This window comes from Spermophilus citellus (genome assembly GCF_964194105.1).
Source record: "Spermophilus citellus genome assembly, chromosome: 13".
Classification (NCBI taxonomy): domain Eukaryota; kingdom Metazoa; phylum Chordata; class Mammalia; order Rodentia; family Sciuridae; genus Spermophilus; species Spermophilus citellus.
Genome location: NC_138193.1, coordinates 54,442,504 through 54,455,524, shown reverse-complemented (window position 1 = coordinate 54,455,524; position 13,021 = coordinate 54,442,504). Strand labels below are relative to the sequence as shown.

Genomic DNA, 13,021 nt, shown 5'->3' with positions numbered 1-13,021 from the left:
ACGGGCAAGATCTTGTTGTGCGCGCCGAGTGGCGGCGCCCCAACCTACAAACCCAGCTCCTGCTCACATCGCAGCGAAGGAGAGGCCCAAAGAGTAAAACCCGAGGCCCTTAAGCCGCTCCTCCGCGCGCGCCTTTTGCTTAAGGTGCACCTTGCTGTGTCGTTTCTTCTCATCGCTGCGCGCGAAACGGCGCCCGCACACGTCGCAGGCAAAGGGCTTCTCGCCTGTGTGGGTGCGCACATGAGTGGTGAGGTGGTCGCTGCGGCTGAAGTTGCGGAGGCAGATGCGGCACTGGAAGGGCTTGTGGCCAGTGTGGATACGCAGGTGGCGATTGAGCTCGTCGGAGCGCGCAAAGCTCCGTACGCAGCTTTCCACAGGACAAGCAAAGGCCTTGGCGTGTGGCCGAGGGCAGAAGCAGCGAGTGCTGCACTTGCCTCCTCGGCGCCCCTTGCGCCGCGCCTTGGCCGGGGGAAAAGGGGCCGGTGGCTGCACAGGTGGCGCAGTGACGCCACTGCTCCCGGGGATGTCGGCCACAAGAGGTTTGGGGAAGTCCGCGGTGGCAGTGCTGCGAAGACCCAGTGGGGAAAGCTGAGGCTGTGTACCGGCCAGAAACTCTCCGCCGTCGCCGCTACTCCCTCCCTCCCCACTAGGAGGGGTCAAGAGCCCCGGGAGGCCCTCGGCCCCATCCCCTAAGTCACCTGGGGCCAGCGGGAAAGCGTCGTAGGCCCCGGTGGAGTACAGTCTGTTGGTTGGACCCGCCGGCAGCTCCGCAGGACAACTGATGGACAGCAGGTCCTCGATCTTGGTCCCTAATGAGGGGAAACGAGCTTCGGGGGCGGCCTGGTAGCTTCCCTGAGACCCACAGTTTCCTGGGGCCCCAACAGAAAGCAGCTCCCAGGGTGCGTAGGGACCTTTGAAGGCCGAGGCAGCGTCCAGCGCTGGAGAGGCTGGAGGCGCCCGAAGGCCCGGCTTGACGTCGGGCGGAGAGAGCTGAGGCTCGTACAGGCACTGAGAGGGGGCGCCAGAGGAAGGCGAAGCCTCCCAAAACGCCTCTGAGAAGGCGGCCGCGCTCAGATCCGGGGAGTACAGGTCCGGCGGACCTGGCAGCAAGGCGTCGGGGCCCGCGGGAAAGGGAGTATCCAGTGGGGACCGGGATGCTGCCGCCTCAGGGCCGGGGAAGGGTGCCAGGCCTAAGATGCCCGACATGAGGTTGAAGAGTGCCTCCGGGTCGTGCGGATGTTCTGGTACTGCCTGAATGAAGAAGCTACCGCTGTAGCTGAGGCCAGGAGGGGGCGTGGGCGCGGGACCCTCCAAGAAGCAGGAGTCAGCCAAGTCCCCCCCGGCACCGCAGTTGCTCAAAGCCCAGCTCAAGAAGTCGCCTGCTGAGGAGGGAGCAGGAATCAGCTCTGGGCACACCAAAGGGCGTGCCTCTGAACCCTCAGTCCCTACCCACGAAGCCCTTGGTGCACACCAACACACGCAAAGTGCCTTTTGCACATTCTGATCCAGCAGGGGCCGGCAAACATCCCAGGACACACATACAAACATGCACACGCAAAACACACGTGCATAGGCAAAAGGATACTTGGGTTCGCGCGCGCGCGCGCGCACACACACACACACACACACACACACTCACACACACACTCACACAGGTTCCGGCGGAGGCGCTGGCGGCCTAGTGGGGGTGGGAACGGGAGTGCGCGCCCCATGACCCCCTGCGCCTCCCATCCCCCATCCCTATGTTTCCAGCGTCCCAATCCCTGCTTGCCCCTGCGTTTTGTCGCCGTCTGAGCACCCCTGGCCGCACTCCTTACCTCCAGGATAGCCAGCGGTCGCGGGAGTGTCCCTGGCGGGCAGCCGAGGCAATTCAGTGCTAGGTTCGGCGCAACAGCCTTCGGAGGACTTGACGAGGATCGCGTCGGGGCCAGAAGACTCACTAAGGTGGAGCATGGCGCGGCAGCGGTTGCGGGGCACTCGGGGCCTCGCCCGCTGGGCTTGAGGGCACGTAGGTTGCGGGGAGGCCGGCGGTCGCGGCTCCCCGCGGTGCACAGTCCCGGGCACCCGAGCTTCTGGCTCCAGGCGCTCACCTCTAGGAAAAGGATCTGGGGGCCCCGGAACCCTCGCTCGCCCGCGAGGGCCTCGGGCGGCGGCTCCTTGCCTCTTCAAAGCGCAGCCAGGCTCCCCCAACCCACAGCCCCCCCACTTATATAGCTGCGGCGTCGCTGGCTCCGGGCTTCCGACTCCCCGGGCCACTGCCATTTCGGGAGGCCCCGGCCCTGCCGCTGTGACGTAAATGCCCAAACATGGACACAGGATGTGTGCCGGGGACTCCCGAAAAGGAAAGCTCGAGCTGTGACGTCGCTGCCGCCGCAGCCGAGCCCGCTCCGCTGCGTGCGGGCGCGCTCCCCGAGCAAGGAGCCCCGTGCGCGCCGAGGCCACGGGTGCGCCCGAATGGGCTGTGAGCCGCGTGGGGCCGAACGTCCAGTACGTGAGTTTCCCGCCTGGAGGTAAAGGCCCTAGGGCCGTGAGGATTGTGAGATTCCACAATTTGGGGGTTCGAACCCGCTATTTGTCACTTACTACATTTAATCCCTTCTTTGAATTTGCTATAGACAGAAACAGAACACTAGGCAACATTCATTCAGTAAACCGTAGAGATTATCGCCATTATGGTTTTTTACTAATGCCTGATTTTCCATTTTCTTAAGGTTTTGTTTTGAGTATGTGTGTGTCTGTTCAAATTTCTGCTAGGAAAAATAACATTCAAGTTAAAAAGGACGATACCATCACTTGCTACAGGTGTGTATGTGTGGGGGAAGTCAAGTCTGTACAAAAGAATAAATTATACTTTGAAAAGTTTGGGGCCCTCTTTGCCCCACCCACCTTCATTCCTACCTTCTAAGTTATCCACATTTAAGTTTCTAGGGTTTTTTTTTTCAGAAAATTTATATATATATATATATATATATATATATATATATATATATATGCAAGCATATACACTGTGCTGCAGTATAATTTTTTTTTCACTTAAAATAGGAGAGAGGTTGCACCATATCCAAACACTCTTTTCTAATGTCGTATGCTCCATTGAAAGGGAGGACCATGAGTTAGTCAATTAGTGTCTTATCCATGAGCATGTAGGTAGTTTCCCAACCTTTTGCTTTTATCAGTGTTGTTGGAGTAATCGTCCTTGACTATATAATTTGAAAATACAGGTGGGACAAATTCCTGTGAGTGTAAATTTGGGCCAAAGGATATTTAAATGTTCTCCAGAGAAGTAGGGCCAATTCCTGCTCACTCCTCCCTCATCCATAGGGGAGGGGAGGATTCCATAGACTGTTTTTCTGCTTTCATATAAATGAAGGAAGATTGTTCCCAGCAACACAGAGAAAATCTACGAGAATCATTTCCCTGGAATTGGCATCTGGAATTATCTGGTTCCTCTGAAAAAAGAAAAAAAAATCCATAATTGTAAAGAGGCTGTGACTCTTGGCTGCAGAAACGTCAGAGTCAACTTCAGCAAAGAAATCTGCCTGCCTTCTCTCCTGAGTCTCTTTTCTGTTGTGTTTTCCCCTCTACCTCTTTTTTCTCATTCTTTTTTAAAAATGTTCATTTTATCCTAGCTCACCTAACTCCTTTATGGGAAAAACCAAATGAAAGGATTAAGTAATACACGGAATATCTTTTTTTTTCAATGAAGAGCTTCCATTCCTGGGACTCTGGGTTTTGGAAGGTCTGGGGCTCCCCTTTCCTTTTTCTGTTCTTCTTGTTATAGTGTGACTGGTGGTGTATCTTCCAGCCTTCCCCATCTCTACTATCCTATTCTAGAGAGAGTGCCCAAGAATGCTCAAACCCCATCAAGTTGTCCTTTCACCCTTCATCCATTATGCAAACATCTATGCATTCAATTTCTCAATGTTCATTCATTTGGTATTCATTCCTTAAGGGTCTATTATGGGACAGATGGTAGATTTTAGTTTTTATCCCATCAGAGAAGCCCATCTCCATTCCTAGCTATCCTTTTCCCTACCCTACAATAACCTTATAAGTGTATTCACAGAATATATCCCATCACACAGTCACCTGCAAAACATATGCTGGCACACTTATAATGCATCTTGTCCTTGAGTCTATACTGGTTTTTATAATCATACACTTGTAGCATGTCCTAATAAATGGTCTCAGATATGGTATATATCCATGTAGGAAATGTAAAACCTCAGCACTTGTCTGTAAGGATTAGACACGCAGAGCACTATTTTCTTTATACTCAGATTCAGACTCAGGGTTTGAGTGTAATCCAAATGCATTGCCAAGACCAGGTGAGCCCTCACCAGACACGCAGGGCACACATGTTTCAAATCCACTCTGGCATCTTGCTGCCTGGGAGGGAGGGGGAGGGGAGGAGTTTGGCTGGGCTGGTGTCCAGGGCTCCCCAGGTCGCCCGTCAGGCCAGATTGGCCAGCCCCAGGTTGCCCATCCCTTCTGCTGTTCTTCCCTCTGCCACAGCATTCCTCCTACTTCTTAGTCATGGATAATTCCCCTAGTTCTTTAGTGAGGTGCCAGGCCATTGCTGCTCTCTGCCAAGGGATGTTGGGCTAGGTCCAAGTCACTCTTACTTGCTCTTGTTAGAGGCCAGGCCTTGGGGGAGGGTAGGGAGTAGGAGTGATGAGGAGAGGAGATGGGGGTGAAAGTTTGTGCTCTGGATATGGGCAGATCCACATCCCCATCTCTGTGTCCACCTTTAGTGGACACACATACACAGACAGAATGCTGCCTTTGGAGGGGTATTTGCACCTGTACTTGGTTCCTTAACAGTGGGGAAAGAATGTAATGGGGAAGTGTTCTGAGTATTTTGCCCCTCTTCTCCCCCAACTTTTAACAGCTTAGAAAGAGCTTCTGGATCCAGGTGGAAAAATGGTCTTTGGGAGGGACTGGAAGAAAGGGGCTTAAATCTACCAGCTACACTTCAATCACGCTTTAAATACAAAAACACACATTTGCAGAGGGGAAAAAGGGAAATCACATCAGTTGAATACTTTACAAACATCATTTAATCATAAGAAGAATCTTTGAAATAAGGAATTATAGATCCATTTTACAGATGAGGAAACAAAACTCAGTAAGGTTAAATGACTTGCCCAAAGTGACACTTCTATTCTGTGGTGGGGCTGAGAGTTGAGGCCAGGCTAGTCTACTGCATAAGATAACTTAGGAAAAGGTAATTGACTTTCCAAAGGGAATCACTCTGAGGTGGCTTTAGATGGAGGATCTTTCTCTAGCTTTTCAAATTAGATATGCAAACTCAGTCTGGCTAGCATTCATCCCTGCAAGAATTCTCTGGAGTGAACGGGCTAGGAGAGCACAATGGGTCACATCAGATGCATACTGAGGAGGAAGCCCTTTGGGGCTATTGTGGAAGTTGGTGGTGATAGTAAGGTGTGTATACATGTGTGTGCACACGAGTACATATATGCATGGCCATGGGGAGAATGAGAGGGAATTTCATATTTCCACAAGGACAGATGAGGGAAAGTGCTTTGTAGACAAGCACTGAACAAACACTTGCTGAATGAATTAATGAATGAATGAATTCATTCACCAACTCTTCATTGAGCATAACCCTTGGCAGGTGCTGGCAAGGTTATGATGCAGATGCTGCAGTGCCTGAGACTGGGAGATCTGCATCCAGGGTGCGAGGCGAGAAGGGATGGGCGGGTAGGATGGGGAAAGGCAGCCTCCCCTCTCTCTCTTCTGGGAAGGGCCCAGCACTGTCATAGCACTTGGTAACCACTGTTCCCTCCCCCACACCCCACCTTGATCTTTCTGCTCTAAATATCATTGTGTTCAAATAATAGTGTACATATTTTAAAAGACTCCAAGAAGACAGCTGCCTGGGAGTATTAATCATGAAGAGACCAGTGCTCCGTCTCCATGGCGACTCCTGACAGAGAGCTGAAGAGCAGTTCTATGTCCCACTTCCTGGGGCCATGGAGATTCAGGGACACTGTATTCCTCACTCCTCTTTCCTCTCTACTGCTCCCCTCTTCCTCTCTTTTCTTCATCTCTCCTACTCTCCCCATCTGCTCCCTCTTTTTTTCTTCTTTCTAAAGGGTTCATTTAAAAGCAGCGACAGGGGCGCAGTGTGGGGCCATCAGACTGACAAGGAACAAGGCCAATGAAGCAGCCACAGAGATGAAGTTCGCCTTCCGCAGTGGTCTCTGCCGTACCCAGCTTCTCTCTCAAGACCCCTCAAGTGCCCCCAGGCTTTGATGACCACTAGGCCAGGAGTCTGATCACCTGTCCATGAAACAAGGGACCCACTGTCAGGGTTCTTCTCTGTCCTCTCTCTTCTCTACCCATGGCCAGTCATTGCTTTTTGCTTTGGGTTGTTATTATGATTTTGATTTTTAATGTCCACAAAGGTAACATGATTACTGGAAAAAGCAAACATTAAAAATTATAATATAAGGGGTTGGGGTTGTGGCTCAGTGGTAGAGCACTTGCCTAGCATGTGTGAGGCACTGAGTTCGAGCCTCAGTACCACATAAAGATAAATAAATAAAGATAAAAAAGATTTAAGTTTTAAAAAAATTATAATGTAAAATTTAGAATATTTTCACAATCCTGACCCAAATATATATATTTAAGTAAGTTCAGATTGTTTTCATGCATATTCATTCAAAATTCATTTATTCAGCATTTGCATTATCATCATTATTTATATGAATTGTAGCATACTAACTCAACATTATAACTACTTTAACATTGTATCTTGTATAGTTTTAATTTTTTCCATCATTATAGGGACTGATCTCTTATATTGTTAATAATTACTCTAGAGTATTCTACCATATTTTTAACCCATAGTTTCCTGATTGGCACTATTTTAAAGAATCTGGTTGTATATAGCTTTTTATGTGTACTTGATGCACTGGTGGGGTAATAATATTTTAGTATGCTGACATTGTATGCAACTTACTGTGGGCACTATTTGCCAGGTATCGAGAACTTCACGTACACTCATCATTTAATCCTCATAACAACTTGATGATCTTTATTATCCTTATTTTACAGATGGGAATATTAAAGCATGGGGTTTTTAATAAATTTGCCCAAACTTATAGGGTTCGTAAGTGATGGTGCCAACTTTTGGACCATAGGCTAGATTCCCGGAAGGTGGAATTTCTAGATCAAGTGTACAAACCTTTCAAAGTTTATGTCTTGACAAACCTTCCTCTATAAAGACTGTTTGAATTTCTGGGCCATCCAGAATCATTTAGGAGCCAACAGGTAAGAAAAAGAGGTATCCCAGTGATATTTTAATTTGCATGTAAATACTATCAGTAAGGACTGGAATCTTTTCTCTGGACCCCGAATTTCCTTTTTTACCACCCAAGGGCCAAATTCCTCACCCAGGCATTTGAGTGGTAACTTCCTTGTGCTCCCACAGTAGGCTCTGAAGGGAAGCTCTCCGCATGGCCAGAGAGAAAGACCCGGTGGGGATATGGATTGTGTGTGGCACCTTCCTCACTTTTGTTTTTTCTGTTTTGGACGATGATGGGAGTGGAGAGGAGGCGAACAAGGAGGCTGCAAGCTGTTTGGGCAAAGCTTCTTACGTTCTTCCTAGTAGCTTCTAAGCTGCTCCCCTACAGGAGAGATGGAGGTTATTCTTTCTCCTGTGTTCCATTTTGCATCTTTTCTTGGGTAAAGTCAGCATCAAGCAGAGCTAAGAGGTGGATGACTATAGGAAAGGTGTGACTAGGATGGATCCTAGGAGGCATGGAGAACAGAATGACTTCTCCATGCCACCAGGATTCAGAATCAGCCTCCTTTGTATCTAAGCCTGGGTAATAATGGATTTGAATCTTGATAAATGTTATTCTTTCATCAGACAACAATGTTCAGAGCATTGATTTTCAATTCACATGTTGAACAGATGAAAAGGGGGCTAATCCAGTAGGACTGACAAGACTGTAGCTCTAGAGCAGTGGTATGATCAGAATCAAGCCTGCTGCACCTACCTGATGCACTTCTCCCTGCCTCCATACCTGGCTTCCTCCTGCTTTCTCTTGCTTAAGCTCATCTTGCTGTCTTTTCACCTCCACTTCCTTCCTATCATTCCACAGTTTTTTTTTTTTAACTTCTTTGGAGTCCATTGGTCATTATACAGGGATCTGATCGCCTGACTCCACAATATTCAGATAATTTATTCACAACTGGGTCCATTGAGCCAGAGCCTGGACCCTCTGAATCTTGTCTGCCATGATCAAGCTGGACTTTTGATTGCAAGTGACAGAAATGCAGCCTGAATTAGCTTGGAAAAAATGGAGTTGGTCAGCTCAAGGGACTCTCAGCCAACCTGTAAGGGGATCAGAGCTACAGTTGGGAGTCAGGAAGTGCAAGAACCAGAGGTTAAAAATTTTCAGATGCCCTCAGCTCTTCCTCTTCTCTTACAGATGACTGAAATCTTGGCCATTAGTAGATTCTGTGTTCTACGTATCTGCTGCAGGGATAAATAAATTCTCACCCTGAGTTCCAGGAAGGGAATCCCAGGAAAGACCTTTGTTCTGCTAGTGACAGAACAAAGGGTAACACCCAGCAAGGGGCTTGTACTTGTGTTTTGAGGGCCATTCCTGGAGAATGGGAAATTACTGTGAACCAGAAAGCTTCCCAAAGAGGCTTCTGCCTCAGTCCTTGAGGGCAAGAGCTGGGCAGGAATGGGCTCTGGCATCTTCTCATAACATGGGGCAAAAATGATAGTTCCCTCTGCTTAACAATGCCCTTGGAGCAAATCGCCTACTCCATCTGTCTGCCAGCTCCAAGGAACACCGCCCAAAATAAAAATCCCTAATTAGAAATTCCTGCAATCCAGAGCAAAACAACTTATTTGTTTCCTAGAATAATCTGGAGCCACATTTGGCTTGGCAACCAGTGGGTCCCACACATTCATGTGGCATGCCATGTGAAGATTCCAGCAGGGACCTTTATTCAGTCATGGGACAAGGGGAGGGCCCCAGTGGTCACCTCTCCAGGGAACAGCAAGCAGGGAATCAGAACAGAACCAGTTGTATCAATGATGTGCAGCGGGTTTCTGGAACAGGGTAGGTAGGGAACGGAAAGAACTTCTATAGGACTTCTAAACACCAGTTTCCACAAAGGCCAAAACAGTGACCCTGTCTTTGGTGGGGACACATGGTCCTCAGGGAACATAGGGAATTCAATGATAGAGCAAAGACCTCGAGCCTGGGAGTTAGGGGAACTGACTCCAGCCCAGCTGTCTGTCATTTTGCTTGTTCTATGACTTTGAACAAATTGCTAACCCTTTCTGTGCTGGTATTTTCTCATCTATGAAATAAGGGTGCATTATCTGCTCTACCTACAACCTCAGGATTAAGAGTTAGAATTAGCAAATTAAGTAGTTGAAACACAAATACTTGCGATAACAAGGAAAGGTGACATGAGAAACAACAAAAAATAAGAAACAGTGAACAACCCTTGATATTTGTCTAGTGTTTTCTGAGTACCCGCCTCATATGGGGACAAGATTGTACATCATGACCTGAATTTCATGACCGTTTTCTTCCAATCTTCGCTTTCCTTTATTCATTTATCTGAATATTTAATGAGAACCTAATATTTCAATTCGTTCATCAACTTAACTCTTAGAAAAGTGTGATGCATGAGATGAGATGGTTTGCATTCTTAGAATGAAACAGGCATTGGTTAGCTAGCCTGGATGTTCAGGGGAGGCTTCCCCAAGGAACTGACTTTCCAATTAAGATGGGAGGTTGAGTAAAAGTTAGCCCAGAATAGGGGGAAAGTTGAGTGGAAGAATGCTGTAGGCAAAAGGGACAGCATGTACAGAGAGGCCAGAAATGAGAGGAAAAGGACAAAGGAGGAGAAAAGAACTCAGGGCACTGAAGAAATCCATGAAGACTGGAGCATAAGGAGTGAAAGAGGCTAGAGGAGTGGGGTCCTGCTGGAGAGATGGGCAAGCTCAGGATCATGGAGGAACACTTTAGTGTGTTTAGGCATTGGGTTTTAGGGCAATAAGATGCCGTTGTAGAGGCTTGAACTCTGTAGGAGATGCAGTTTTTGTCTTGGCAAGACCAATCTGACTACAGTAAAGAAGGTGTCCTGGAGAGAGATCAGGGAGGAGACTGGGCAGCAATTCAGGTGGCCACAGGACAGGGGAGGCTTCAGAGTCATGCCCAGGGTTTCGGGATTGAACTCAGGGCCTCACACATGCTAGGCAAGTACTCTACCACTGAGCCACACTCAGCCCTGGAGCCATTCTATAATGGACACATTTGAGTGATGAGTTACACATGGTTGACTGTTGGGTTCTGGTTTTGAAAGTAGGGTAGGCATTTACTTGGGTGGAGAAGCAGCAGAAGGAGCAGTCTCTGCACTCACACAAACTGTGTTTTATTTACAGAGCTGTAATTTACATACAGTAAAGAAGAAAACCTCTCTCTCTCTCTCTCTCTCTCTCTCTCTCTCTCTCTCTCTCTCTCTCTTTGGTATTGTGGATTGAACCCAGGGATACTTTGCCACTGAGGCACATCCTCAACCCTATTTATTTATTTATATTATTTATTATTTTGAAGCAGAGTTCGCAAAGTTGATTAGGGCTTCTCTAAGTTTCTGAGGCTGGCCTCAAACTTAAGATCTTCCTGCCTCCTTCCAAGCCACTAGCATTATAGGTGTGTACTACCAAGCTGCAATTTTTTTTAATAGTCGGACACAATACCTTTATTTTGTTTATTTATTTTTATGTGGTGCTGAGGATCAAACCCAGAGCCTTGCACGTGGTAGACGAGCGCTCTACCACTGAGCCACAATCTCAGCCCCAAGTTGCAAATTTTTAAGAAATATGTTTTTTTTTAGTTGTAGATGGACACAATATCTTTATTTTATTTATTTATTTTTATGTAGTGCTTAGGATTAAAACCAGTGCCTCACACATGTGAGACAAGTGCTCTACCACTCCAGCCCCAAACTGCAAATCTTAAGTTTATGAGTTGATGATATTTTACCCAAATCAAGATATAAAACACCCATATCCCCAGGAAGTTCTCTTGTTCCTCTTTCTAGTCAGTAGACATCACATCTTTGAGGTAACTACTTAGTTCTATCACTATAGATAGTTTTTCCTACTCTTGAACCATCCATAAATGGAATAATTTAGAACGTACTGTTTTGTACCTGGGTTCTTTTGTTCAACATAATGTTTTAAGATTTATCTATTCCATGTTTTTCATGTATCAGTGGTTTATTCTTTTTTTTTAAATCCCTGACTAGTATGACCTTGTGTGAATATACCACTGTTTATCCATTCTCCTACTGATGGAAGGTTTATGTGTGGTTCATGTTTGCTGTCATGTTTGTTAGTTTTTATGAGGCCAGAGGAAGATGATTTAGAAATAAATGACAATGAGAAGATATGTTATAAACCTTTATGACCTATGTAGTTTTAACCTATGTAGTTTAAATATATAAATTTAAAAGTATGAATAAAAGATCTTTTACTTCAACAAAAGACTTTAAAAATTTTTTACTAATAAAAAATTTTTACTAATAAACTTAAGAGTGTGCCAGATGAATATGAAGGGCAATTAAAAATTAAAAAGTTTCCTGAAGGCCACTAAAAAATAGGATCATTAGAGAGGCTGGGGTTGTGGCACAGCAGTAGAGCACTTGCCTAGCACCTACAAGGCCCTGGGTTCCATCCTTAGCACCACATAAAAATAAATAAAATAAAGGTACTGTGTACAACTAAAAATAAATATTAAAAAAATAGGATCAATAGAGAGATATGTTTTCTTGGATGGGAAAATTTAGTATTATAAAGTTTTAGTACGTGTTAGTGGATATCTCTGTGATGTAGACGTTGAGATGGAGGAAGGGGTGCAAGGAGTTTATTTGGGACATATGTGAGAGACAAAAAGCAAGATTGGGCAGGAGAGCTTCAGATCGCAGTGTGTCTCTGACAAAGTCTCCACCAAACCAGTGGTGTCAGGCAAAAATTGTCCATTAGGAGAATCCTGCTCTGGGAAGAAATGACCAGTACCCAGTACCTAGTTCCTAGTGGTGGAGGATTCCTTGGAAAGAGAGGAACCCAAAAGTTGCTCACAACCTGCAGCTGCACAGCTTGCAGCTAATTGGCCAATTCTTTTTTAGAGGAAGACTCAAGCTGCCTCATCTCCATAGTTGCCACAGTCAGTTCTCCTTAAATCAATCTGCAAGTTTCATGCTGTTCCACTAAAAATGGGTTTGTTTGTTTGATTTTTAAAGGAATTGGGGAGCAAGTTGACAAATTCATTCTGAAGTATACTTGGAAGACTATGAAAGAATTATTAAAAGAATTTTGGAAACCATGGCTAATGCCCTATGAAATATCAATGCCTATTAAAATAAGGCTGTGCTAGAGTACCAGTGGAATAGAGTTGAGAAACTAATACACACACACACACACACACACAAACATACAGAATTTATTTATTTATTTTTAATATTTATTTTTTAGTTTTCGGCGGACACAACATCTTTGTTGGTATGTGGTGCTGAGGATCGAACCCGGGCCGCACGCATGCCAGGCGAGCGCGCTACCGCTTGAGCCACATCCCCAGCCCCCATACAGAATTTAGAATATGATAAAATTAAACTGGGCTGGATGGTGCACATCTGTAATCTCAGTTACCTGGGAGGCTGAGGCAGGAGGATTCCAAATTTAAGGCCAGTTTGGGCAAAATAAAATAAAAAAGGGCTGGGGATATAACTCAGTGGTGGAGTGCTTGCCTTGCATGCTCAAGGCCCTGAGATCAATTCCCAGTACCCTCCTTAAAAAAGAATATGATAGGGGCTGGGGTTGTAGCTCAGTGGCAGAGCACTTGACTGTCATGTGTGAGGTGCAGGGTTCCATTTTTAGCACCTCATATAAATAAATAAATAAAGTTTCAACCACAACTTAAAAAAAAGAATATTATAAAATTAACTTTTCATATTAATG

At 46.2% G+C, this 13,021-nt stretch overlaps 1 protein-coding gene across 1 annotated transcript; it reads right to left on the bottom strand.

The window, feature by feature from the left end:
- Positions 1-63: 63 nt before the first annotated feature.
- Positions 64-2,262, bottom strand: EGR4 (early growth response 4; the record flags this gene model as incomplete). The annotated part of the gene is made up of 2 exons (XM_081265146.1): positions 64-1,382; positions 1,818-2,262. The coding sequence occupies 2 exons, from the start codon at positions 2,260-2,262 to the stop codon at positions 64-66; spliced, it is 1,764 nt and encodes a 587-aa protein (XP_081121272.1).
- Positions 2,263-13,021: the final 10,759 nt, after the last annotated feature.